This window comes from Nicotiana tomentosiformis, chromosome 8, assembly GCF_000390325.3.
Source record: "Nicotiana tomentosiformis chromosome 8, ASM39032v3, whole genome shotgun sequence".
NCBI lineage: Eukaryota > Viridiplantae > Streptophyta > Magnoliopsida > Solanales > Solanaceae > Nicotiana > Nicotiana tomentosiformis.
Genome location: NC_090819.1, coordinates 79,389,357 through 79,413,730, shown reverse-complemented (window position 1 = coordinate 79,413,730; position 24,374 = coordinate 79,389,357). Strand labels below are relative to the sequence as shown.

General features: G+C 36.7%; 1 protein-coding gene across 2 annotated transcripts; it reads left to right on the top strand.

Annotated features, from left to right (window-relative positions):
• Positions 1–1,058: 1,058 nt before the first annotated feature.
• Positions 1,059–24,130, top strand: LOC104105144 (uncharacterized protein At1g32220, chloroplastic). 2 transcript variants are annotated; one of them, XM_009613390.4, is made up of 10 exons: positions 1,059–1,208; positions 2,032–2,149; positions 2,229–2,317; positions 4,423–4,473; positions 4,591–4,646; positions 16,335–16,428; positions 19,153–19,232; positions 21,443–21,485; positions 23,026–23,117; positions 23,527–24,130. In XM_009613390.4, exons 2-10 carry the CDS (start codon positions 2,124–2,126, stop codon positions 23,704–23,706), a joined length of 711 nt encoding a protein of 236 aa, XP_009611685.1. In that variant the 5' UTR covers positions 1,059–1,208; positions 2,032–2,123; the 3' UTR covers positions 23,707–24,130. The 2 variants fall into 2 exon arrangements, with proteins under 2 accessions (XP_009611685.1, XP_009611686.1); XM_009613391.4 differs by having other exon boundaries at positions 4,418–4,473.
• The last annotated feature ends 244 nt before the right edge of the window (positions 24,131–24,374 follow it).

The window sequence follows — 24,374 nt, the reverse complement described above, 5'->3', positions numbered from 1 at the left end:
TCTGAATACTTATTACTCTGTTACAATTTAGATGATGTAGTTTGATTCGGCATGGAGTTTAAGAAAAAATAAATACATTTAAAACTTGTGGTCTTAAAAGTTTAAGGGGTAAAAGCTTCGGTTATGACATTTGTGTGGTTATAAAAGCTTCTCATTAAGGGTAAAATAGGTAAAATAAAGAGGTTAAAGTTAAATTATTTTTAAATTTAGAAATATGTCAGTAAAGTACTTCATCTAATTTGAAACGAAGGGAATATCATTCTTGTTTTTTTAATTCGAAAAAAAAACTACACGAAATTAAGAGAAGGATCATACTTTATTATCCAAGAACCAAAATTTTTAAGTATTTAGAGGAGTTGATTCTACTAAAAGATCAAACCAATTCGAGACCAGATGAAAGATAGTTATAGTAGAAATACACATTCTTCCCCCGTGATAAACTTGGCTGATTATTATCGTAGTGTGGTAAAAAGGTGAACTTACAGGTTTAGTGTTTAATCCTGAGTATGCATTAGTCACCAATGAATCCCCTCATATAATATGATTAAACTATAAAAACATTAGTTGCTTAAACAAAGTTGATTCATATTGTATCACCTCGTATATCATTGTTGACGCCATCGATCAAAAAAAGGTTGCAACCAATAACTTTGTTATTGTTATTATGAAATATAGCTCAAAATAACAATACAAAAAAAGAAAAAACAAACTAAAAGATATAGAGAGAAAGAGAAGAAATATTCTTATTTCTTTTTAATTGTGTGTCTTTTCCTATTTATTACAAGGTATATATATATGCATGAAAAGTGAAGAATCACTATTGTAAAATATGTCATTGAATATGTTATTAAACATTTGAAAGTAAGATTATGTGCACGGTTACGAAGTTACAATCATAACTTTATAAGTATTAGACTAGTATGAGTTACACAGATAATTGATAATTGAGAATAACAGACGTCGAACAAAATTTAATTTTTAATTTGCCAAGTTCAGGCACACATGAAGCCACATATTTCACTTACGTGTCATTGGGATAACCCGCCACGCCACATATGACATATTTCTCTAACAAACCTTTTTATAGCAAGAAGGGCAGGAAAGGCAGATTCTTCTCTTCAAACACACCGCTCTCTGCAAACTGCTGTCGAAAGTGAATACATAATGTCACGTTTGATCCAAGCTCGGCTTTCCCTCTCCAGATTCTCGTAAGCTCTTTATATACCCCTAATCTCCCATTTAACATCAACTCTAAATTTGTTTGTAAGTCATACCCATATTCCTGGTCACTTCGGACTTTTTCGCCGTTTTATATGTTAAATTTCTGCATTTTGGATTGGTTTTTATTTGCCTGAGCCTAGTTAAAAGTAGAAACATTGTGATGAGCTCTCGTGTGTGTGTATGTTCGCGCACATTAAAGTATGTTGGCATCAACTGTGATTTTCATTTAATCCAAAAATGATCAATAAATGAGAACAGACTTTGAGTACTCAAGAAGGCCAATGAAGAGATCACGTTCAACGCACGCGGCCTTGTTCATACAAAGAATTCTCAGCTTTGCATGATCTCTTTTTAATTAGTGTATTGTATACATAGTTCTAAAAGTAGGGGGGAAAAGCACAACTTGTATAAACTAGGGAAAAAGTGCAATATGTTTCGAATTGAAATAACATGTCCTAATTTGGGGTTTATCTCTTTTGAGTTACTCATTATTGGCGTTTAGATATCTGTAGCTGATGAATCCTCCTAAAACAAATATATATGTTAACCTTGGCGCAATGGTAAATGTTGTAGCTGTGTGACCATAAGGTCAAGAGTTCAAGCCGCGGAAATGGTCTAGCCTTTCCTCGAACTCCATGTATACCCGGAGCTTAGTGCACCGGGCTACCTTATCAATACTTTTGCGATAAATACATGTTGATTGTATTTTGTTAGTTGGCTTCTTTTCTCCATTGTCAAATGCAGCTCTAATTTCTCCTTTTTTGTGTTTGCTGATACTATAGTTGAGCTAATTTGCTAAGTTTTAAACAGGAGCGTGACGTCATCCAGTAATCTTCGCTTTCTGTCAACTGAGTCTAATAAAACAGATGAGCCCTTTAGAGTTGAGGAAGCTGAAACAGTAAATGTGCCTCCACCTCCGACTGAGAAGGTGCTTAACTTTTCAAGCTTAAGCTGGCTGAACCACAGCTTCTTGCCTTCTGAAGTGACTATTTTACGTCTCTTTTCAGCTACTTGTGCTGGGTGGAAACGGATTTGTTGGCTCACATGTCCTCAAAGAAACTCTGGACCGTGGTCTTGCTGTTGCTAGTCTTAGCAGGTATTTTGTTTTACTTACACAATCGCTTGTTTATATATGTAGCTGTACTTCTTTGTTGGATTTTATTTTATGTGGGGGATAAAGTACTGTAATGAGTCTTTGTTTGCCACATTCAAGTTAATGAAGGAAAGAAGACAAAGGAAAGGTCTACTTCGACAGTCTAGTAGCTAAGCTGTTTGTTTGTCTTTTATATTTTGAGTTTTTGGCTTGGCTGTCCTCTAGAATCTATGTTTTTCTGATTGATCACCTCAAATCTGAAATAAGTAATGAGGCTACACATGGCAAACAATCAAAAGCTGATAATTTAGCTGTTGCACTTTGACCCTGCACGACCCTTTTTGTGAACTAAAGCTTTGACTCTTAAGTGAGAAGGCACATGACAGTCACACGATCCATACTCGTTAATCTGCTTTCGCAGATTGGCTAGAGTTAGAAATTGCATTATTAGAAAAGGAAAATGAATCTGTTGGCAGGGTACCTCACTCATCCAAATTTCTCCAGGTAGCAGTAGTTACTCCTCGCCTGCACCCAACTAAAGCACTTACTTAGCCTTTATGGCCAAGATGAAAAAAAGGAACAAAAGGAAAATTTCCAATGAAAATAATGAAGGTAAAAGATCTTAGAGAAACAAAAGGAAGGGGGAAGGAAGGTTCATCCTTAAGGCTGCTAATGGATGATAGGTTGAAGGGGAAGAAGAAAAAAGAAAGCCCTTTCTTGCATCTGTATCTTGTTCAGATATTTGTTTGAAATGTCTTGGTCAGATTATCCTTGAGCTTCTTTGTCTCGCCCTTTGACTTCATGGATCAGAATTTGGCGTTGAGTTAGGAACTTACGGGCATGAGGAAAGTTTAAAGTTGGAGCAGAAAAGGTGGTAAAGAAAAGGTTGCAGAACAGGGAGCCCGAGAGAAGAAATCAGGGGAAGGAGAATCATGTTTCTAAATTCTCTCTCCTTATGGTTTTGATGAATATTTGGACATGAGGTAGTCGATTCTTAGTATTATTAACAGGTGAATCGTCAGTGCAGAAAGTGTAAGTGGATGTAGGGTTCTGCTTAGCTACAGCGGGTGGTGGGTTGTTATAGTGGTTAGGCTGAGTCTTCCTTAGATGTAGTTATAAGATATAGTTATAGAATGCTTATACCATGTTAAGTGGCTGACACCTTTTCGTTGGGAAACACCATGATCAAGAATGGCATAGTCACATAGCTTCATTTAGCTTCATTAACGGCCTCAATTTTTACAGAACAGCATATTAAATTTTATAAGAAATTATGTTTCTCACAGACAAGTAAGAGGGTGATGTACTCTTGTGTTCTTTTCGATATTCCTAATATGGTTTCACAGATCTCTGGATGTTACTGCCCATACCGTTAAGTTTTGACACATTCATGGCTCCAACTTAAATTTATGTTCCTTGTGCACCATAGCCTACTAGTAAATCGATGAAATTTCTTATTGCGCATTTGCGCTTATGTGTCCTCTATGCTTTCTCTTTCCTGATAGAGTCTTTGTTTCTCTATCAAGACCAGAAGAAATAAAGAAGAATTTAACCATGTAAAGTAATACTTCCTCCGGTCCATTTTGGTTCGGAGTAGGAGGGTCAAAGCACTTGATTTTCGGTGTGAATTTGGACCATACATTCTTCAAGTTTTTTGAAATAAAATTTGCATATATGGAAATTAGGTAAAACGTACTACAAGTCAAAATATCTAACAATTCAAAAGATTTAAAATATTTAAGAAAAGCATGGTCAAAGAAGAACCTCTTTGACTCTACAATTAGTAAATGGGACAAACAAAGTGGGACAGAGGGAATAGCTTAATATCTGAAATCACTTAAGTTTTCATTTGTAATTTCTCTCAATGTTTCACACCTATTTGTAGGTTATTCTTCTGCTTCCTTTTACTTTCCCTAATATTAGAGCCACAGTGTTTAGGTTGTTGCATAAACCTTCGTGATGGAAAGCCTATTCTGGCTCCAAACGGTGCTAAATAAGTGCTTGTTGGATCCTCCTTAGAGTCCTTTCCTGCTCGTTGTTGGGCTGCAGTTGGTCATGTCTCGATATCAATCTTTCTGCTCTGATTTTTTTCCCGCCTTGTAGAACAGGACGGTCATCAATACAAGAATCCTGGGCTAACAGTGTGTCTTGGCATCAAGGTTTGCTATGTTCATGTCTACTTTGGTTTGTCACGGGAGGGTCTATTTTATTTCTAGCTTTGGAAATGTTGATGCTAGAGGGATTTAATGATTTTTGCTTCTATGTCCGACGGACAGGAAACCTACTTTCAACTGATTCGTGGAGTGATGCACTCAAGGGAGTAACTTCTGTTGTATGTACTGCCTTTGGCCTTGCAATTATATCTAATTATCCTTCTGGAAACATTTCAATATATAACGCAAAATGATGGAAAATTTTGCTACCTCTCTTTTGTTGGTTTTATATTTCGTTGTTTTGCAATTATTTTTTTTTTAAAACTTTTGGACAAGGGAGAGGGACTCTGGAAAGGCTTTTTATATTCCAGAAATGTTTCCTTCGCTTGTCTTCACTAAAAGTATATCTGAATAGGTTTTTCAGTGTCATTTTTTAGTTTGACTAGATGCTCTGTCTTTGGGTGTATGTTGGTGTTAAGGAAAATATATTTAGGAAAATGTTTTCCAACTTATGTTTTTGTGTCTCAACAATATTTCTGAGGGAAAACAATTTTCAGGAATAAGGGAAGGTGACTTCCCTCACTTTTGGATGAAGTTATTTTTCTTCACAATTATCTCAACTCTTAACTACACATCATTGTTTAACCAATATGTAGATATTATTCTCAATCTTTAATACTCAAAATTTTATTTAAAACACTACTAGGTTTGCTAATATTATTATCAATTTTAATAAATATATTTTCTATTTTTCACTCTCCAACCAAATTCATGAAGACATTATTCAGAAAATAAGTCATTTTCCGGGTTTTTTTTCTCGAAAGAGACTTCTGTCATGCCACAGACACTTGAAACTGAGAGATCCACAGGAGAATTATTAACTATTTTAGAAGCAATGATGGTTTTGAACTATCGGAACATAGTGTCTTATCACTTACGTTACCTTCTACTAAATATTATGGTAAGTTAAATTAAATACTGCTGATATAGAGAAATTTTGACGGGTTTTAGTCATTCGCGAAAATGAAAAGAATATGGATATTTTCTGAAGAGCAAACTTGAGTTTCTTTTCCTATTATATTCTTAGATAGTTTAGTAAATATGAAATCTGATTAATTAGAAGTTATGGTAGACGTTTCTCTTTTTATCTGGAGTGTGGAGAGGACAACAAGCGGAAATAGATAAATAAAGTGAAAGCGAAGAAGCAATTTTATACATGTAATTTTGTTTCTATGGAAAAACAGTAAAGCGTTTTTGTTTCTATTTTTTTTAATCCCATGGAATTTTAGTAAATGAGAATCTAACAGAAGTGTCAGATTACTGTATTTTAAAAGCTCAAGATAATCTTTTTTGCCAAATGATATCTAAGGTTAAAGCATGCACTTAACCAAAGTTTAAGGAATTACCAGTCTGTTGTACTTGTCGGGTCATAGTGGCATAATCACCTTTCTTTCCTTTTGTTAAAACATGAGAGCTGTTTTCGATTTGTGCGCGTCATCCTTGCGCAAGGGCTATACCAGCATACTAAATCCTTTGTTCGAGAAACTGAACTGTTTCTCGTAGAGTTTCTTTTCATTGCTTTGTGGGAGCTGGGGATGAAAATAAATAGGAAGTTACTCCCTGTGCCCCAGTTATTGGTTAACGGATTCTTTTTGGACATTTCTAACATTTGTATTTTCTAGCATTGTTTAGTTATAAGATTTGCTTTAGAGAATTCTTAATGTACTTTTCACATGTACATAGCATTTTAAGAAATTAATTAAATGCTTAAAGAAAATTTGTCAAACCGACATTGTAATATAAAATAAGTTATTTAGGTGGGTGAGTAATTTCTTTCCGGATCACATGAATGTTTTAGTATGCTCCAGCTAATGTTCCCAAGAGAACGGTTGAACTTGTATGGAATTGTTTCTTTTTGAAGTTTATTTATTGGATCTACCTTTGTGCAATGTCTGATCAGTAATAGTATATCGATATTTTTTCTCCTCTTTTTCTCATGTGCTCTTCTATTGTAAGCTTGCTTGATAGGCACATAACTAATTGGTGAAGATCAAAATATGGTTTTTGGCATAAGCCATTTTAAAGATGGCACAAAGCAGTGGCAGTTTTAGATGGATTATCTTTTTTGCTTCAATTACTTCCTGGTATAATTTGAAAAGTTAATTGTTAGGAGAAAATAATGTCCCTCAGAGAATTTCTCTCCCATCCTCCTTTGTGCAAGGAGACCATGATAGAAAATTTCTGACCTACTGTGATGCAACATGGCTCAGAAACATGTAAGATACTAAGCTCTATTGCTAGGAATGGCAATAGGAAATTTGAGAAAAAGAGAATTGTGAGTAAGATAAAAATTAAGTACGAGAAACTATGGATCTATTCCGATGCAACACGGCTCAGAAACATGTAAAACATTGAGCTCTCTGGCTGGGAACAAAGGTCGGAATCATTGAGAAAAGGAGAATATTTTTTGTTGGATCGGTGAAAAAAGGAGAACTATTAATATGATGAAAAGAAATAGTGACAGACATTTCTTTCAGGGTTAAATGCTGGGCAAATTTGGGGGAACAGGTAATTGGGCAGAGTTGAAGTCGTGCGGTAATAGGGGTGACATTATAATTATGTGGGACAAAAGGCAATGGGGGTGTTTGGAGATTCAACAGGGGTGTTACTCTCTTTCCTGTATTTTAGAGAACTCAAGAACTCACACGAAGAATTCAGATGGTGCTTTACTGGGATCTATGGTCCACATACCAACCTGGAAATGGAAGTAATGTGGAATGAATTAGCTGCAATAAGGGGAACTCACACGAAGAATTCAGATGGTGCTTTACTGGGATCTATGGTCCACATACCAACCTGGAAATGGAAGTAATGTGGAATGAATTAGCTGCAATAAGGGGAATTTGGAGTGAATATTGGGTGGTTGGGGTGATTTTAATGTGTGTAGATATGAAAACGAGAGACATAACTGTGTCACAAGATCTAGAGCAATGAGGGGCTTCTCAGAAATCATCCAAGACCTGGGCATCATCGATTTGCCATTACAAGGGGCATACTACACATGGTCCAGGGGAGAGGGTTTATATCAGGCATCTAGAATTGACAGGTTCTTAATCTCACCAGAATGGAACGAATGCTTCAAAGTTGTGTAGATATGAAAGCGAGAGACATAACTGTGTCACAAGATCTAGAGCTATGAGGGGCTTCTCAGAAATCATCCAAGACCTGGGCATCATCGATTTGCCATTACAAGGGGCATACTACACATGGTCCAGGGGAGAGGATTTATATCAGGCATCTAGAATTGACAGGTTCTTAATCTCACCAGAATGGAACGAATGCTTCAAAGTTGTGAAACAGGTTGCACTACCAAGAGTCATTTTAGACCACAAACCACTGCTTCTGGAAAATGGGGACTGGAAAATGAACCCCTCTTATTTTAAATTTGAAAATATGTGGCTACAAGTAGATGGTTTCATGAAGAAGATTGAAGAATGGTGGGGAAGCTATGATCTAAATGGGAGCCCAGATTTTATCCTAACACAGAAGCTTAGGCTACTGAAAAAGGACATTACCATATGGAATAAAGAAGTTTTTGGCAAGGTGGAGATTAGGAAGAGCAAGATTTTAGACGAACTAATGGAACTTGAGCAACTCACTGAAAACAGAGTTCAATCAATGGAGGAAACAAGCAAAATGCTTGCTTTGAAATTGGAACTGGAGCAACTTGTTAGAGCAGAAGGAGTTTCCTGGACGCGGAAATCTAGATGTCTCTGGCTCAAGGAAGGGGACAAGAACACCAAGTTCTTTCAAAGAATTGCTAACTCTCACAGAATAAGTAACTGTATTGATAGACTGATGCTGGATTCTTAGATCATTGAGGACAAAGAGCACATCAAAGGGGAAATTCTTGATTTTTATCAGAATCTATACACTGAACAATGGAGACCTACAACTAGATTTGATGATCTGGCCACTCTCTCAGAGGAAGACAGGGTCTGGTTAGAGAATCCATTTGAAGAGCAAGAAGTACTATCAATTATCAAGGCATGTGCTCCAGATAAGGCCCCTGGACCTGACGGTTTTACAATGACATTTTTTCAAAAGGCTTGGAGGATCATTAAAAATGAGCTAATGGCTGCTTTACAATTTTTCCATCATAACTGCCACATGGTGAGGTCTTGCAATGCTTCCTTCATTGCCTTGATCCCCAAAAAGAAGGGAGCTATTGAGCTTAAAGATTATAGACCAATCAGCCTGATTGATTGGTAGTTTGTGTAAAATAGCTGCTAAGATCCTAGCAGAAAGGCTCAAGAAAGTGATAGGTGGTTTGGTCTCTGGGCATCAAAATGCGTTTATCAAGGGCAGACAGATCACTGATGCAGCCCTCATTGCAAATGAGGTTTTGGATTGCCAACTTAAGAGTGGTAAGCCTGGTATTCTATGCAAACTGGATGTGGAGAAGGCCTTTGATAAGCTCAACTGGTCTTATCTCTTAGCAATTCTCAAGAAGATGGGCTTTGGGAATAGGTGGCTAAAGTGGGTTAAGTTTTGCATCACTATAGTAAAATATTCAGTTCTTGTTAACAGGGACCAGTGGTTTTTTTCTCTCCACAGAAGGGTTTGAGACAGGGTGATCCCCTCTCACCTTTCCTCTTTATTTTGGCCATGGAGGGTCTGAGCAAGATGCTTGACAAAGCCAAACAACTACAGTGGCTCAATGGTTTTCATGTAAGCATGAATCCTGAGATTTCTCTCTATGTCTCCCACCTTTTATACGCAGATGATATACTCATTTTCTGTGGGGCAGAGAGATCTCAAGTATTATATCTCAATCTCACATTACAACTTTTTGAGACTATCTCAGGCTTGCATATCAATATGTTGAAAAGCAAGGTATATCCAGTCAACAATGTCCCCAACCTTGATGAATTAGCCGGAATCCTATCTTGTGATATAGCTGCACTACTAACTACATATCTGGGACTCCCACTTGGTGCTAAATTTAAATCAACTGAAGTTTGGAGTGGTGTGATTGAGAAATTTGAAACAAAGTTAGCCTCTTGGCAGAGACAATATCTTTCCATTGGGGGAGATTGACACTCATTAATAGTGTATTGGATAATATTCCAAGTTCTCTCATGTCTCTGATTCCAATTCCGAACAAGGTAGTCAAGCAGTTGGATAAAATCAGAAGAACCTTCCTCTGGGAAGGAGGCAGCAAGGGTCACAAACTCCACTTAGTCAAATGGTCAAAAGTTACCATTCCAAAACAACTTGGTGGATTAGGTATCAGGGACCTCAACATACATAACAAGTGTATGCTTATGAAGTGGCTATGGAGATATTGTCAAGAAGGGAATACGCTATGGAAACAGGTGGTAACTGCAAATCATAGATCTCAAAGCAACTGGTGCACCAATCTGTCAAGAAGACCATATGGAGTTGGGCCTTGGAAATTTATCAGGAAACTTTGGAATGAATTCTCTATGAATACCTCTTTCAAGTTGGGAAATGGCATCAACATCAGGTTTTGGAAGGATAGATGGTTACAAGGGACTGTCCTAATGAATGAATTCTCCGACCTCTACCAGATAGCTAATGATCAAGATTCCTCTATCTCTCAGAATTGGCAAGACAATTGCCGGCAAGTCCAATTCAGAAGGGACTTCCAAGATTGGGAAATTCCACAGTTGTTGAGTCTCCTGGCTAAATTAGAGGGATACTCAGTCAACCACAACTTTGCTGACAATATTAAGTGGATGGATGGCCTCTACTCGGTGAAAGCAGGGTACTCTCATTTATGCTCAACTAATGAAATCATTCATAGATAGCCTTGGAAGTACATCTTGAAGATAAGTCTTCCCCCAAAGATCATTTGCTTCAGCTGGGTAGCCCTTAATGAATCTTGTTTAACACAGGACAACCTTAACATAAGAGGTATGCCAATTGTTAACATATGTTTTATGTGCCGGCAACATTCAGAGTCCAACAGACACCTTTTGCTACATTGCTCAGTTGCCTCATACATATGGTGCATATTTCTTTCTATCTTTGGTCAGTTGGGTCATGCCACAAAGCATCAGAGAAGTCTATGAATGCTGGTCTGGTTGGAAAGTTGATAAAGTCATCAGGAAGCAGATGATCCCCGCTTGTATCTTTTGGGGTGTGTGGACAGAAAGGAATCGCGGATGTTTTGATGGGATATCAACTCCAACACACACACTTAAAGCTAGATGTCTCCTTTGGTTATTTAGTTGACAGTATTTAGCCCCTGTAGATTGCCATATTAACTTTTTGGATTTTGTCACCTCTTTTGCTTTAGCCTAGTATTTCTTCTCTATTTTGTATCAAATCTGACTTTTCCCCCCTCTTGTACTTCTTGCATCTTCTTGATGCCTTTTTTTATAAAACTCATTACTTCATCAAAAAAAAAAAATGCTGGAATTACAATGGTACACGAGAGACAAGAAAAACGGGAAAAGAGATTGGAAAACTGGAGATATTCACCTAGGCTCGTTCTAGGATTTGACTCTGGAAATTTCAGTTGAATAACTGCAACAAATCCCTTTCCATTCAAAATTTTGATAGCAAACATAGCATGCACGAAAGCTGATACAAACACTACTGGGTTTTAAAAAAAATCATGATTTCACACATGGAATGCAATAGATTGAATCAAGGAAGAATCCCTTTCCATTCAAAATTTTGATAGCAAACATAGCATGCACGAAAGCTGATACAAACACTACTGGGTTTTAAAAAAATCATGATTTCACACATGGAATGCTATAGATTGAATCAAGGAAGAATGTCTTTAGTATTACTCTTTTAGAATCTTATCCTGAGACCTAAGTATGTCATTCTATATCCATATTTTGGCTGCTCAAGTCGGTATAGGTACAGAAGTGCTTGTGGGCCGGGGCAAATATTGCGGACCATTAGATTAGGTGGTCGACTATCGTTCTGACTTGGTAAAGGTTGTCGTAGATTTTTTCCTTTTCGTTTTTTTGATAAGGCAGTGTTGTGAAGAACGTGAAGCGAGGAAAAACGACAAACCCCTTTTCGCTTAAAGCGTGAAGCGAGAAGCGAATCGCTCGCTTTTTTGAAGTGAAGCGGAATTTTCAAAGAAAAAATACTAAAATAAATACTGTATAGACAACACATGTAACTGTAAGCAAATGTTCAATACTTCAATGTAAAAACTAAAGAGTAGCATCAATAAAAGCACAAAATGAGCATCCTATTCTTCTACAAGATTATCAAATTCTTGTATTCCACTATCATTATTATATTGCTCGTCATCTTCTTCTTATTCTTCATCAACTAGGGACAAAGGAATTGTAGCCGCTTCTTTTCCCTTACTCTGTGAGCACGAAGTTGAAGTACTCCCCCTCAAACTATAAATCCTCTCCCCAATTCCACGTGCCTCCGCAACATCACCCCAAGTGAAATTAGAAGCTTCCTCAAATACTTCTTCATCTGCATGATCTTCCGGGACTCCAGTTAGCCATTCATTAGCATCATCGATGTTGTCCAAACTAATTGGATCAATTATGTTGCGAGCGTTATAACGACGCCTCAATGTTCTATTATACTTAATGAAGACTAGATCATTGAGACGCTTTAAGGTTAGATTATCCTTTTTTTTTGTATGAATATGCAAATAATAAGTAATTAGTAAGATTAGGACAATTGAGATATAATTTAATTATCTCAATATACTAAATCTTTCTTCTTAGTTCTTTCATATTCAAACATGTTCCAATTCCTTTCACGCCCGGATGAGCAACAAGTTAGACTTAGAACTTTGATGGAGAACTTTTGTAATTCTGGAGTGGAATGACCATATTGCTTCCACCATTCAACTGTAGAAGTAGAACAAATATTCAAAACATAATATTTATAAAGAAATAACTTATTAACTATAAAGCAACATATAAGCACTCGCTCACCTGGTGACTTTGTCTTTCTTTGTCTAATAACCATGTTTTTTTCAAAAAGTTGCTCGGCATTCCTATAAGTACTAAATTGCTTTGTTATTTTATCTTGCTCGGATTCTTCAGGTATCAACTTCTCAATACATTCAATGTATTCACTCCACAATTCTGCATCTCCTATAATCCTCTCTTCATTGTCATAAAACAGTTCCAGGTTCAAAACAAGTCCAACTGCATGCAATGGTTGATGAAGCTAATCTGTCCACCTTTTATCTATGATCTCAAAGACTTTGATTTTTTTTTATCACTAAACGAGTCTCAAATAGCCTCATTTTCCTTATCCATTACTTCGTAAAGGTCGCCCCTTACTCTTTGCTCCCCATCCACCAAACGAAGCACTTTAACTAAAGGACCACCAATTTTCAATGCATGAACCACATTATTCCATAATGCATTAGAAAGCATAATATCTGCAGATTCTCTCCCTCAAGCTTCCCTTCCATAGGTACTGTTAGTGTACTCTTCTGAAATAGATAACTTCTTCAAGTTGGTTTTTTGCTCATACATCCTATTCAAAGTCAAGAAAGCGGTAGCAAATCTTCTCTTTACAAGTTTCACCAAGCTTCTTTGTTTAGTAAATCCCTTCATCATTTTCAATAACAAAGGCCTTTGAACAAGATAAAATGCACTCTAACTGCCTGATTAAAGACTGTACTGAAGGGTCTTTTCTTGAAAATGTCACCGAAGATCAAATTAATGCAATGTGCAGCACATTGGGGTCCAATAAATATGCTGGTACGCTGCAGTCATCAAATCACCAGCTTCAACATTTTCACTGGCGTTTTTCGTGACAACTTGAACAACATTTTCTGCTTCAATAGAGTCTATTGTACTTTTGAACAAGGAGTACATTTTTAAAGAATCAGTAGAAGAGTTGCTTGCATCAACGGACTCAAGAAACAAGCTTTCCTTAAGGAGAATTCACCAAGATTTGATAATCATTTTTTCATTTCTTGCCGTCCACTTATCCATCATAATAGAACAACCAAACTTGTTCCGTTCTACTTTGTGCTCCTCCACGATTTAGTTAGTCTCTTCCACCTCTTTGTTTTTTTAGATATGGACCTCTAACTTCATGATAAGTTAGAGGCTTCATTCCTGGACCATATTGGCCTACGACCTCAATAAAAGCAGAAAAAATGTTAGTATAATTAACACAATTAAAAGGAAGACCTGCATCGTACATCCACTGCGCAAACATTGCAACTGCACGATCCCTTAAAATCTCTTTGGCATCAATTTGACGATTACCACTTTTCTCTGCCATATCTCCTGATTTTTGCGAGTAATGACAATCTAGAGAACCTTTAGTCTTACTAGTAGATCCACAACTTGAAGACATTGTTTGTACCCTTACCCGCTTTTGTGATTTTAATGGAAGCAACAAATCATCATCACCTTCTTCTATTTCATCATCGTCATCATCAAGATTATGCACTTGTTCATGATGCATTTAAGTTTTCAACTTTTTTTTTGCAGGTATGCTTTCATTTCTTCCTTCATATGTGACGGAACTTTAGGACAAGATGCAACGTTTGGATCACCACCAATGAGATGAAATTTCTGACGATAAATTCCCCCATTAGAAATCTTGGTACAAAAACGACATGTAATTGCCATCTTGTTGGTCTTGCTAGCTTTTTCAGAATAAGCCCAAGCCGGGTCTTTCCTATCTTTTTCTGTTGCCATTAAAAGAACAATTAAAGAACCAAAAAAAATGACAGTAAGAACAAAAGATAAGAACTGAAGAAAAAATAAAATTGGCAGCATTTCGCTGCAATTTTAAGGAATGAAACGAAAGTAAGAACAAGAAGAAAAGAGAATGAGAAAAAGAAGAAGAGCTGAAGGAACAAAAAATTTTGGCTGCATTTCGCTGTTATTTTAAGCATTGAAAAGAAGAAGAAGAAGAAGAAGAAGGAAGAAGAAATCATACCTGGGCTTGAACTTGAAGAACTTGAACTTGAAGAGTGCTGAAAATTGAAACCCTAGTCGCTGCTTGCTGATGTTGTGAAAAAAGATTGAGCTTTTTTATTTTTCACTTAAGTAACGTTGGCAGTGACTTAAAAGATAGAAGCGAGCGCTTCAGTTGCTTCTCGCTTTGCTAGCGCTTCTCGGTTTTTGGCAGAAGCGGGCGCTTCAGTTGCTTCTCGCTTTGCTAGCGCTTCTCGGTTTTTGGCAGAAGCGGATGCTTCCACTTACCTGTTACGCTTCACCCTACCGAAGCGACACGGTGGCCGCCTCGCTTCGCTTCGCACTTTAAGCGCTGAGGCGAGCGCTTTTCATAACACTGTGATAAGGTAATAAATTTCATTAATAACGGTGAAAACATGCCCGTATACAAGTAGTATACCCAAAAAGTAGGTACCCTTACAAAAAGACATGGTTTTCTATGGATAACACCCAATCTTCCGTACAAATAGGAACCTCGTGGGTGCACCAAAAATAAATAAGGGAAAAAGGCTACTCCTCAAGTGAACAAGTTCTTTTTCTACTCCATCAAAAGCTCTCCTATTCCTCTCGTTCCAAACAACCCACATGAGCGCCAATGGAGCAACATTCCATGCGCTGCGTGTTCTCCTCCGTCTTCTGAAGGCCCAAACCACTTAGTACCAAACCACCTAACCCCCCCACAAACCCCAAAACAAATAGGAAGCTATCCGGCAATGTAAAATGGGGCGATTCACATCTTCTCCCGATTCTTTGCACATGAAGCACCAACTAACACAAGTGATCTTCCTTTTCCTCAAGTTCTCCACCATCAATATCACCCTTCTTGTAGCTAGCCAAGTGAAGAAACACACCTTTCTCGGCACCTGAAAGTCCATACTGAATTATGTGGGAAGACTGGCTCCTCCCTATTTAGAAGCTTCTCATAGTAGGACCTAACGAAAAAAAATGCCATTTTCCGCGGCACCAAATGGAATAACAAAATAAGGTTAGATGCAACCTAGGTGTTTGCAATCTTACGGTTATTTGGAGAGCTGGTAAAAGAATGGAACCTTCAGATTTCATCACCTCCTATGAACCTCCTCAATTTTTACAGTTGAGATTCTCTCTTTTTGACATTGTCAAGAGAATGTCGGAAATCTCGTCCTATGCTGTAATTGATACCACTATGGCTTAGATAGGACCTTTGATTTGCTCAATTGTGATTTTTGCTGCTATGTGATCTTCTGTTGAGCTGCTGGAAATCCCTTATGAAGCTGCTGTTTATTCTTTCTGAAGGAACATGTGATGACAACTGAAGACAACAAGTTCCTGCCAGTTCAATGATTGGTTCATTGTATATTAATATGGCTAACCAACACTTAGGAAATAACATAAAAAAAATACAGCATAAACAAGTTCGTATGTGACTGACCTGCTATGGAATAATGACTGGGCATTATCTCATGACTATAACTGCATCATTGTGTTTTTATGGGTATAGACTTGATATACGTCTAAGTCTGAACGTGCTACTTTCTCCATCTTTCCTCACAATTACAACAGTCTTATATGTTGCAAATTGGAACTGCAGTCACTTGACACTTTGAATAGGATTAGAGGCATAAGAACGTGAAAAGTTTTCTTAAACAGTTGAGCTTCAGCCGTACAGGTTTCATAAGGTGGAGGATACCATCTGAATCAATGTATAATAACATTCTTTCTATGAAGTCTACTTGCTCCTTCTAAGGTCCTACTAGGCTATTTAACATCCTTCTTTACTTTTCCATAGAGTCGCCATTACTATATCCAATTCCCATGAAGTTTATTTCTGTGAGCTGCCACTATGTTATCTCAAATACTATATTACTTCAGATGAGTAGTGTAACCATTGTTTTTTTTTTGTGCAAGTTATAAGTCCTGAGGCAATTGTTTTTGCAGATCTCTTGTGTGGGTGGCTTTGGCTCTAACTCATACATGTATAAAATAAATGGGACAGCCAATATAAATGCAATCAGAGCTGCTTCAGAAGAAGGTATTTGCTAGTTTCTATTTTTCTACATTTCATGGTACTTGAGCCTCTGAAGTGAGACTCTGCTTACCACTACTTTCCTTTGAAAATGTTAGTTCAATACCGTAATGCCAAAAAGTTTTTGGTTTCGACTGGGATCTTTTTCCTTTTTACCAATAAAAGCATTACATTCTTGGTGTCGCTGCATATCTCAAGCCTCAAGTATAATGGCTTAGAGTGTGATGCTGGGAACTAATATTAATAATTTAACCACCTTTGCTTTTGCTTTTATCTAACTATTGCCTCTAGTAGGTAAATATGGGTTGATTTGAGTAATTTAGTGGCCAAAGACGTATTATTGATAGGAAATGATTTAGTGGATGCTCAAAACAGGTCGATGGCAAGATGTGATTAGTGGTAGGCATGGTTTTCAACCGTGGCCAAACTTTTGCTTAGTAGGAAAAATTGTAATGAAAGATTTTCAAAGATCCTCAGTCTTCTATTGTGTAGATTGTCCTCATTTCATTGAAAGAATAAGTTGTTGTCTTTTTATATTGTCTAAGCCTCACCTCATGCTAGCTTCTAGTGTTGAGCTTGGCCCAAGGTTGATTTTCACATGAACCAATCTTTTTTGGGGTTTTATCCACGTCCCAAATAACTAGGGCTAGGCGCGTGGAGGTGTTGGATTGTCCCATACTGGTTAAGGAATGAGTTGCTGTCTCCTTATATGCTTTTGGCCTTTTGGGTAAAACAGAAAAAAATATTCTAGGAACCGGCCAATGTGTTCCACCCATCCGATGAATGTTTTCACATTCTCTCACCGGTGATCATTCATCTATCACTACTCTTTGGCACGTTTCATCGGTCCCTTTCTCAGTACGTTCAAGCACCATTTATCTCTCGAACAACCACTCTGGTGCCTTTTAATCTATTCGTCTACTGTCGTTGCTACTTTCTACTCTAGATGTTGGGTTTCTTGTCATTGTTCTACCAATTCAAGGTACACCAATAATGTACCGGAGATTTCAACACCATATATCTTTTTTATGTTAGAGAACATACTCCTTTTTGTGTATAGTTTAAGAAACACTTTCTTTCGTTGTGGTGTTACCAAATGAATTTCCGGATGAACGAATTTAAACATCTATCTTCTTTTTGGTGGTTCTTTTGTATTCTGGCAAGATTTTGGCCTCAACTTTCTATGTTTTCAAAATATGCAAACTCAAATTGGTTTCTCCACTTTTAGTTTTGTGTGTGTGTGTGTGTGTGTGTGTGTGTGTGTGTGTGTGCAGTTACAATATCAAAAGTTTATGCGTGTAGATTCATACACATCTAGAGTCAGTCGTGAATAAGGAAAATCTTATAGAATGTTACATGATACCCGTCAGATATTCTGTATTTCATTGTATAATATTAATTTACCTTTTTAGTGCAGAAATCAATTACCCACCGCCTAAGACGCCTATATAAGGAGCATTTGTTGTCAATTGTTACTAGATTAAGTCAATGATTTTTTTTTTCTATTTTCACATTTATGGATTAAGGCAATAGTAGCAAAAAGTGTCTTCGACTAGCTAGTGGACTGCAGTGATCAATAGGACTGGAAAAACACATCACACATATGAGTTCATCAAACTTATCTCACAGATTTAGGCACCTAATTCAATTTCTTGAAGCCCCTTAAATTGTTTAACAATTGCTAGCACAAACTGTATTTGTGACTTTATCAAAATTTTCTGCTTGAGTCTTAAACTTTTTCGATGAAGAGCTTGAGTCTTTAACTATGCAACCATCTTTCATTTTGATCGATAAGTTTGTTTTTTCTTTGTTGGAATTTCCATATCCTTTCGTTTTAAATATAGAGAAGTGAATAGTCTCACATTCTATTTGGCTTTTCCCAGTAATGAACTTTTAACTACTAAAGACGTGTATTTTGAACCCCTGCTCATCTTGGATCCCAACTTAATTTTTTCCTTGTACATCCACTGTTCCAACTCCAACAAAGGAAGTGCTCCTCAACCTCTTTTTTCTGACTTAAGGTTTCACTTAAATTAATGTGATTTTCGGTAGAGTGGATGTCAATCAATCACTTGTTGCGCTGGAGAGCCACGATAATCCGTAAAATCCTTATTGATGCATTGTGTGCAGGAACAGTTTACGAGATTCATTTTCTGATGATTAAAGAAAGAGTTACAAGACTTGTTCATGGTTGACCAATGAACGTGCTTTTGCCAAAGACGACTCAAAATAGTTACGTTTTAGCTCCTAACATGGTTCTTGGCTTTTCAAATGTTTTCCCTAAGAGGGCCTTAATGTGAAACAATCACATTTTAGATCATATCAATCTTACCACCTCTGCATTATAAAATGGGTTGGATCTGTTGCATTCTTTTTTCTTTTTGGGTGGGGTGGGGTGGGGGAGGAGGGATAAATCTTGGAATTGTTATGAGTCTGGGTATCTTTGCAAAAGTTGTACTTACGTACACATGACAACTATTAGTCTGTTAGAAAGGAAAAAATCTAGCCAGATTTCAACTCCTTTATTTGTATGCATATGTGAACAGGAGTAGTTTGTAGAGGTTTCTGCTGTATTTCCTGTTGAGCCTTGTATCACCGTCTTCAATTGATGATGATGCATTGATTTACGCAAAAAGGAAAGTTGTAGGCTGACTTCTATAAAGTTAATCTAAACATTCTATTTGTGGGATTTGGGTCATTGACACTATACGTGGTTCATTTCTAGTGCAGGTGTTAAAAGATTTGTTTACATCTCAGCTGCGGATTTTGGTATTGCAAATTACTTGTTACAAGGTTATTACGAGGGAAAGGTATTTGCCCAATATTTTCAAGTGACTCAGGGTGTTTGGGTTAGCTTAAAGCTTTTACCAGTAAAGTACCTTTTGGCTTATTTTGTGTTAGGTAACCTCAAAAGTTGTTCTAAACCAACTGCTTTTATGTCAAAACATGTCAAACTAGTCAAAAGCTATAAGTTGGGGTCCCCAAAGTTTTTAGCCTAGAAGCTATTTGTATTTGACCAAAGTTGTTTACCTTATTATTCCTTACATATTTTTATATTCTCTAAAGTACCCTTTCCTCACAAAAGACCTAATGCCATTTTTCTTTCTTTAATTTCTTCTTCCTTCTTTCGTTGCTTGGACTGCTCTGTGGCTACCTCTTGTTTGTTTTTTAACTGTAAACTCAACATCATCAGTAGCAGATTACTTATGAAACCATTTTATTCACACAAAGGGAAGCATTTTATATATCCTCAATTTCTTTGCTTAATGTGCCTTACTCATCTAAACTCCTAGATAAGCTTCGGTGTGAGATGTACTTAGTGCATACAACAAATTAAAACCTTAAAAGCTCCAACATGCAAGTATCTAGGAAATTTTGACATTGCTCTGACGTTTCTGCGAGTTAGGTCGAGAATTAGGGTAAAAGATTAGTAGTTAGTCGAGAGTTTCTTCTTTCTTTCCAGGTGTATTAGTACTATTCTTGTATTTTCCTATTCTTAGATCTCTATTACTATATGTTGTTTCGTTCACTTCAGTTATCTTATTATTCTGTTATTACTATTTGTTGGTACCGCTTCGTAAATTTTTCCCTTTTCTTGAGCCGAGTGTCTATCGGAAACAACCTTTCTACCTACACCATCAGGTAAAGGTAAAGTCTGCGTACACACTACCTTCCCCAGACTCCACTTGTGGGATTACACTGGGTTTATTGTTGATGATGTTCTGACGCAGAAGTGTCTGTTTGCGGTTAACAAAGTTTATAGGTTAATCTCCCATTGAGAATGTGTTATTTGCAATTGTTAGCTATAGTAGAAATCTTCTAAACCTTCTTTTCCTCTTTCATGGATACTCATGGGAAATTGGTTGTTCCTTTTCAAAATCTCAAAATACTTGTCTTTTCACAATAAACGTTTATCATTACTGCTTTGCTAGATTTAAATAATAAAATTTGGGTCTACTTTGTAATGTTATACGCTTGTGATTTTTATATAAAATTTGCACTATTCAAGTGTTTTTGTAGTTGAAAACTTTAATCAAAATTGTATTATTATATGTTACTTAGATAAATGAATTATCTTTATTAAAAATGGTCCTATCTATTCAATTTGTAAGTAAGTGAATTGAGACACAAATTAATTTATATTTGAATCAACTTAAATTATCAAATGTTGCAATAATCAGCTCATTTTTAATGTTAAACAGCTTCAAGTCGCATTTCGTTTGTTTTAACCCAACCAACATTTATTAGCACTCTCTAATAATAATATATCAACCACTTATTTTTAGTTTCAAAACTTTTGCTGAAGACATAATTAAATAAATAAAAGTGTGTTTTCTCTAATAGTTTAAGCTTTTAGATGAGACGGTCACACATTTCAACATGGTATCAGAGCAGGCAGAGGTCCCGGGTTCGAGTCTTACTGCCACCCAATATCCACAAAAAAATCCACATGCTTGGGTCATCAAAAAGAATCAAGCCCGCACTTGAGGGCGCGTGTTGAAGACATAATTAGATAAATAAAAGTGTGTTCTCTAATAGCTTAAGCTTTTAAATGAGATGGTCACACATTTCAACAACTCCCTCTTAACACGTACTGCCTATTCATAAACATTGGCTCCAGTGCTTAAAACGTGACGTTCAGCACATGATGTTTAAGAACTACTTAGATTCAGCTGGACCTGAACGTGCATGTGGTGCTTAAAAACTGCTTAAATTCAACTATCCCAAGGAGCTCTCATTAAGATTGTGTGGAGGAGATCAACTTGTACTTGGGCAATAAGAGAAACCATAAAATGTGGGTTTCTTGTCATTTACTAAAATTAACTCTATAGATGGGGATAATTCCCTAGTGCCACCTCTGCAGGGATTTGAACCTATGTTCCTAAGGTTGTTACTCACGTCTTCAACTGCTAAGCCACTCCTTTGGGGCAACATCAGTTCAGAAATACTTTGAAAGTGAATAGTTTGGTTCTTTATCCGGTCATTTTTGATAAGTTCATGTCTGTATCATGTCGTGCAGAGGGCAGCTGAAACTGAACTGCTGACCAGATATCCATATGGAGGTAAGCAAGTTGTGCTCATTTCGTACTTCTCCGAACCATTTTCTGGTGTGCCGGCTATATCTGATTAACTTGATGATTTGTCAATGAACTACTTAGAAGGTTTTTTGGTGTGCCACTATATACCAGACCTCTCCGCTTGACTTCTTTAAACCTCTCTGGAAAGAAGATGCATGAGCTATTTGATACTTCCCTTCATTCCAATTTATGTGGCACTCTTTCCTTTTTATTCAATCCCAAAAAGAATGTCGCATTTCCTTATATAGAAATAATTTGTCTTTAAAATTCCTATTTTAACTTTAATGAATTGACTTACAATCACACAAATATCTTTGGTTTGTTTTAGACAACAAGTTTCAAAAATCTTCCTTTCATAAATTTGGTGTCAAGTCAAATACTGCCACATAAATTGGGATGGAGGGAGTACATAATTAGAGCTTTTCTATTTTGTATCATTTTGGTATGTTTTTAGTAGGCACATGAGCCCTCCCATTTGAGGCAAATCGTTCAACATGTGTCCCCTTTACTCTTGAAAGGGTCAGAGGAAGTATTGGTAGGAATATGTTAGATTGCTTTTATTTGCTATAGTTGGGAGACAGGGCTAATGCCTAATTGTGAGCTAAGGGTTGGTTCAGTAATCCGAATGGAGTTTAGACGTTTGGACATGAATTGGTTGATATTTAATTTTTTTTTTTGTAATATTTGAATATAAGTAGAAAAAGGGTATTTGAAAGTTGAAGTTGTTTTTGGACATGAAAACATAGGTGAAATTTCAAGTTGAAATAATGGGTTAGTTTGATAAACAATTTTTGAAACAAGATCTATGGACAAACCCGCGTGACGACATGGATTTGTTGATATTTGGGGAAAAAGTATTATTTGAAGTTAAGTTGAAAAACTTTCCCATTTGAGGCAAATCGTTCAACATGTGTCCCCTTTCCTCTTGAAAGGGTCAGAGGAAGTATTGGTAGGAGTATGTTAGATTGCTTTTATTTGCTATAGTTGCTAGATTTGGCTAATGCCTAATTGTGAGCTAAGGGTTGGTTCAGTAATCCGAATGGAGTTTAGGCGTTTGGACATGAATTGGTTGATATTTAAAAAAATTTAGTAATATTTGAATATAAGTAGAAAAAGGGTATTTGAAAGTTGAAGTTGTTTTTGGACATGAAAACATAGGTGAAATTTCGCAAGCGAACTTGAAAAACTCTTAAATCCTCTTGAAATTTCATATTTCAAGTTTGAAGTTGAAATAATGGGTTAGTTTGATAAACAATTTTTGAAACAAGATCTATGGACAAACCCGCGTGACGACATGAATTTGTTGATATTTGGGGAAAAAGTGTTATTTGAAGTTAAGTTGAAAAACTTCCAAAACTTGTTTTTCAAACTTCAGATTTCATATTTCAATTTTGAAGTTGCAATAAGGGGCCAATGGGGCGTGTTTGCCTTTGTAATTGCAAATTCTTATAACAACTTAAGATTGGAAATTCATTTACTTTCATAGTTCAAGAGCTCACTTTTTAATAATTTCTGTCTTTTGCAGGAGTAATTCTGAGGCCTGGATTTATTTATGGTACACGTCGTGTTGGGAGCATGAAGTTGCCTCTAGGTGTAATTGGTTCTCCTCTACAAATGGTAGGTGTCTTTTGATTCCTGGCGTTCGAACTCCTTTTTATATGCTCATACTGCTGCAATTAATGGGGAGATCACTTGTGCTGCTTCCTTTTACGTTTTAACCGTCATGTCACTTTGGCCATGCATAGAAGCTCTTGCTTTTTTCTATTGGGTAACCCCGAAGCTCCTATGTAGATAATGAATAGGATGTGTATCGCATTCCCCCCAACGATTCTCTTGCCAGCAAAAAAAAAAAAAGAGAAGAAAAACTGTGGGGAAGAGGAGATCTTCCCTTTACAGATATACGCAAGGATTAGCTGTATATGCATTTTATCTTGTCCTGCAGATGCTGCAACTTTTTGTGTTGTAAGTTTCTCGTCGTGTGTTGTATGTTTCTCATCGTTGGTAATCATAATATTACTTCCCTCAGATCCTGCAACATGCGAAACCGCTGAGTCAAATTCCCCTTGTTGGACCGCTGTTTATCCCTCCTGTCAATGTCACTGGGGTAGCAAACGTTGCTGTCAGAGCGGCAACAGACTCCGTATTCCCTCCTGGTGTCATTGACATTCATGGAATCTTACGCTACAGCCAGCAGAGATCTGTATAGATGAATGATTGACAGGATAGCATGATACAACCAGATGAGTTTTTTTTCCCTTTGGTGTTTCAATTTTTATTATCCTAATGTTAAGATGTTCTCCACTTAATATTTAATGAGTAGTAATGGGGTAGGGTGACCGCATTTTTTGACAGTTTCTGCTTCAGAAAACATCTGGCACGGACTATAATATTTCACAGCATTTTTATGGCTGGAAGGCGTATGTTATTAAAGATAAAACAAATTGTTTGAAAGTCAAAGAGTTTGGGTACCGAAAGTTTAGATCAAGTGGTTTAAAGTTTGGTCATAAATATTCTTATAGGTAGTTCAGTTTTCTTTACAACTGTACACCATTTGGTCTAAATTTTCCAGTGAACATGTGTGAAACTTTTGAATGACTTTGGTTCAAATGCTCTTAAGGTTTTTATTTTAATATGTAGTACAATTTCTTCAACAATTTTAGATCATTGGTCTAAAGTCATCCATGAACTTGTGTGGAACTTTTTAGATGACTTTAGTTATAATTTGTTATGGGTACTCCAACTTCTTCTACAATTTTAGTTATAAAATTGTCAGAACTAGGAGTGCAGAACCCTAAGGAATGCCAATGGCGTATCCTTGAACAAATAATTATCATACATTAGGTTGGTAGTAATGTAATGATTTTGGAAGTTTTC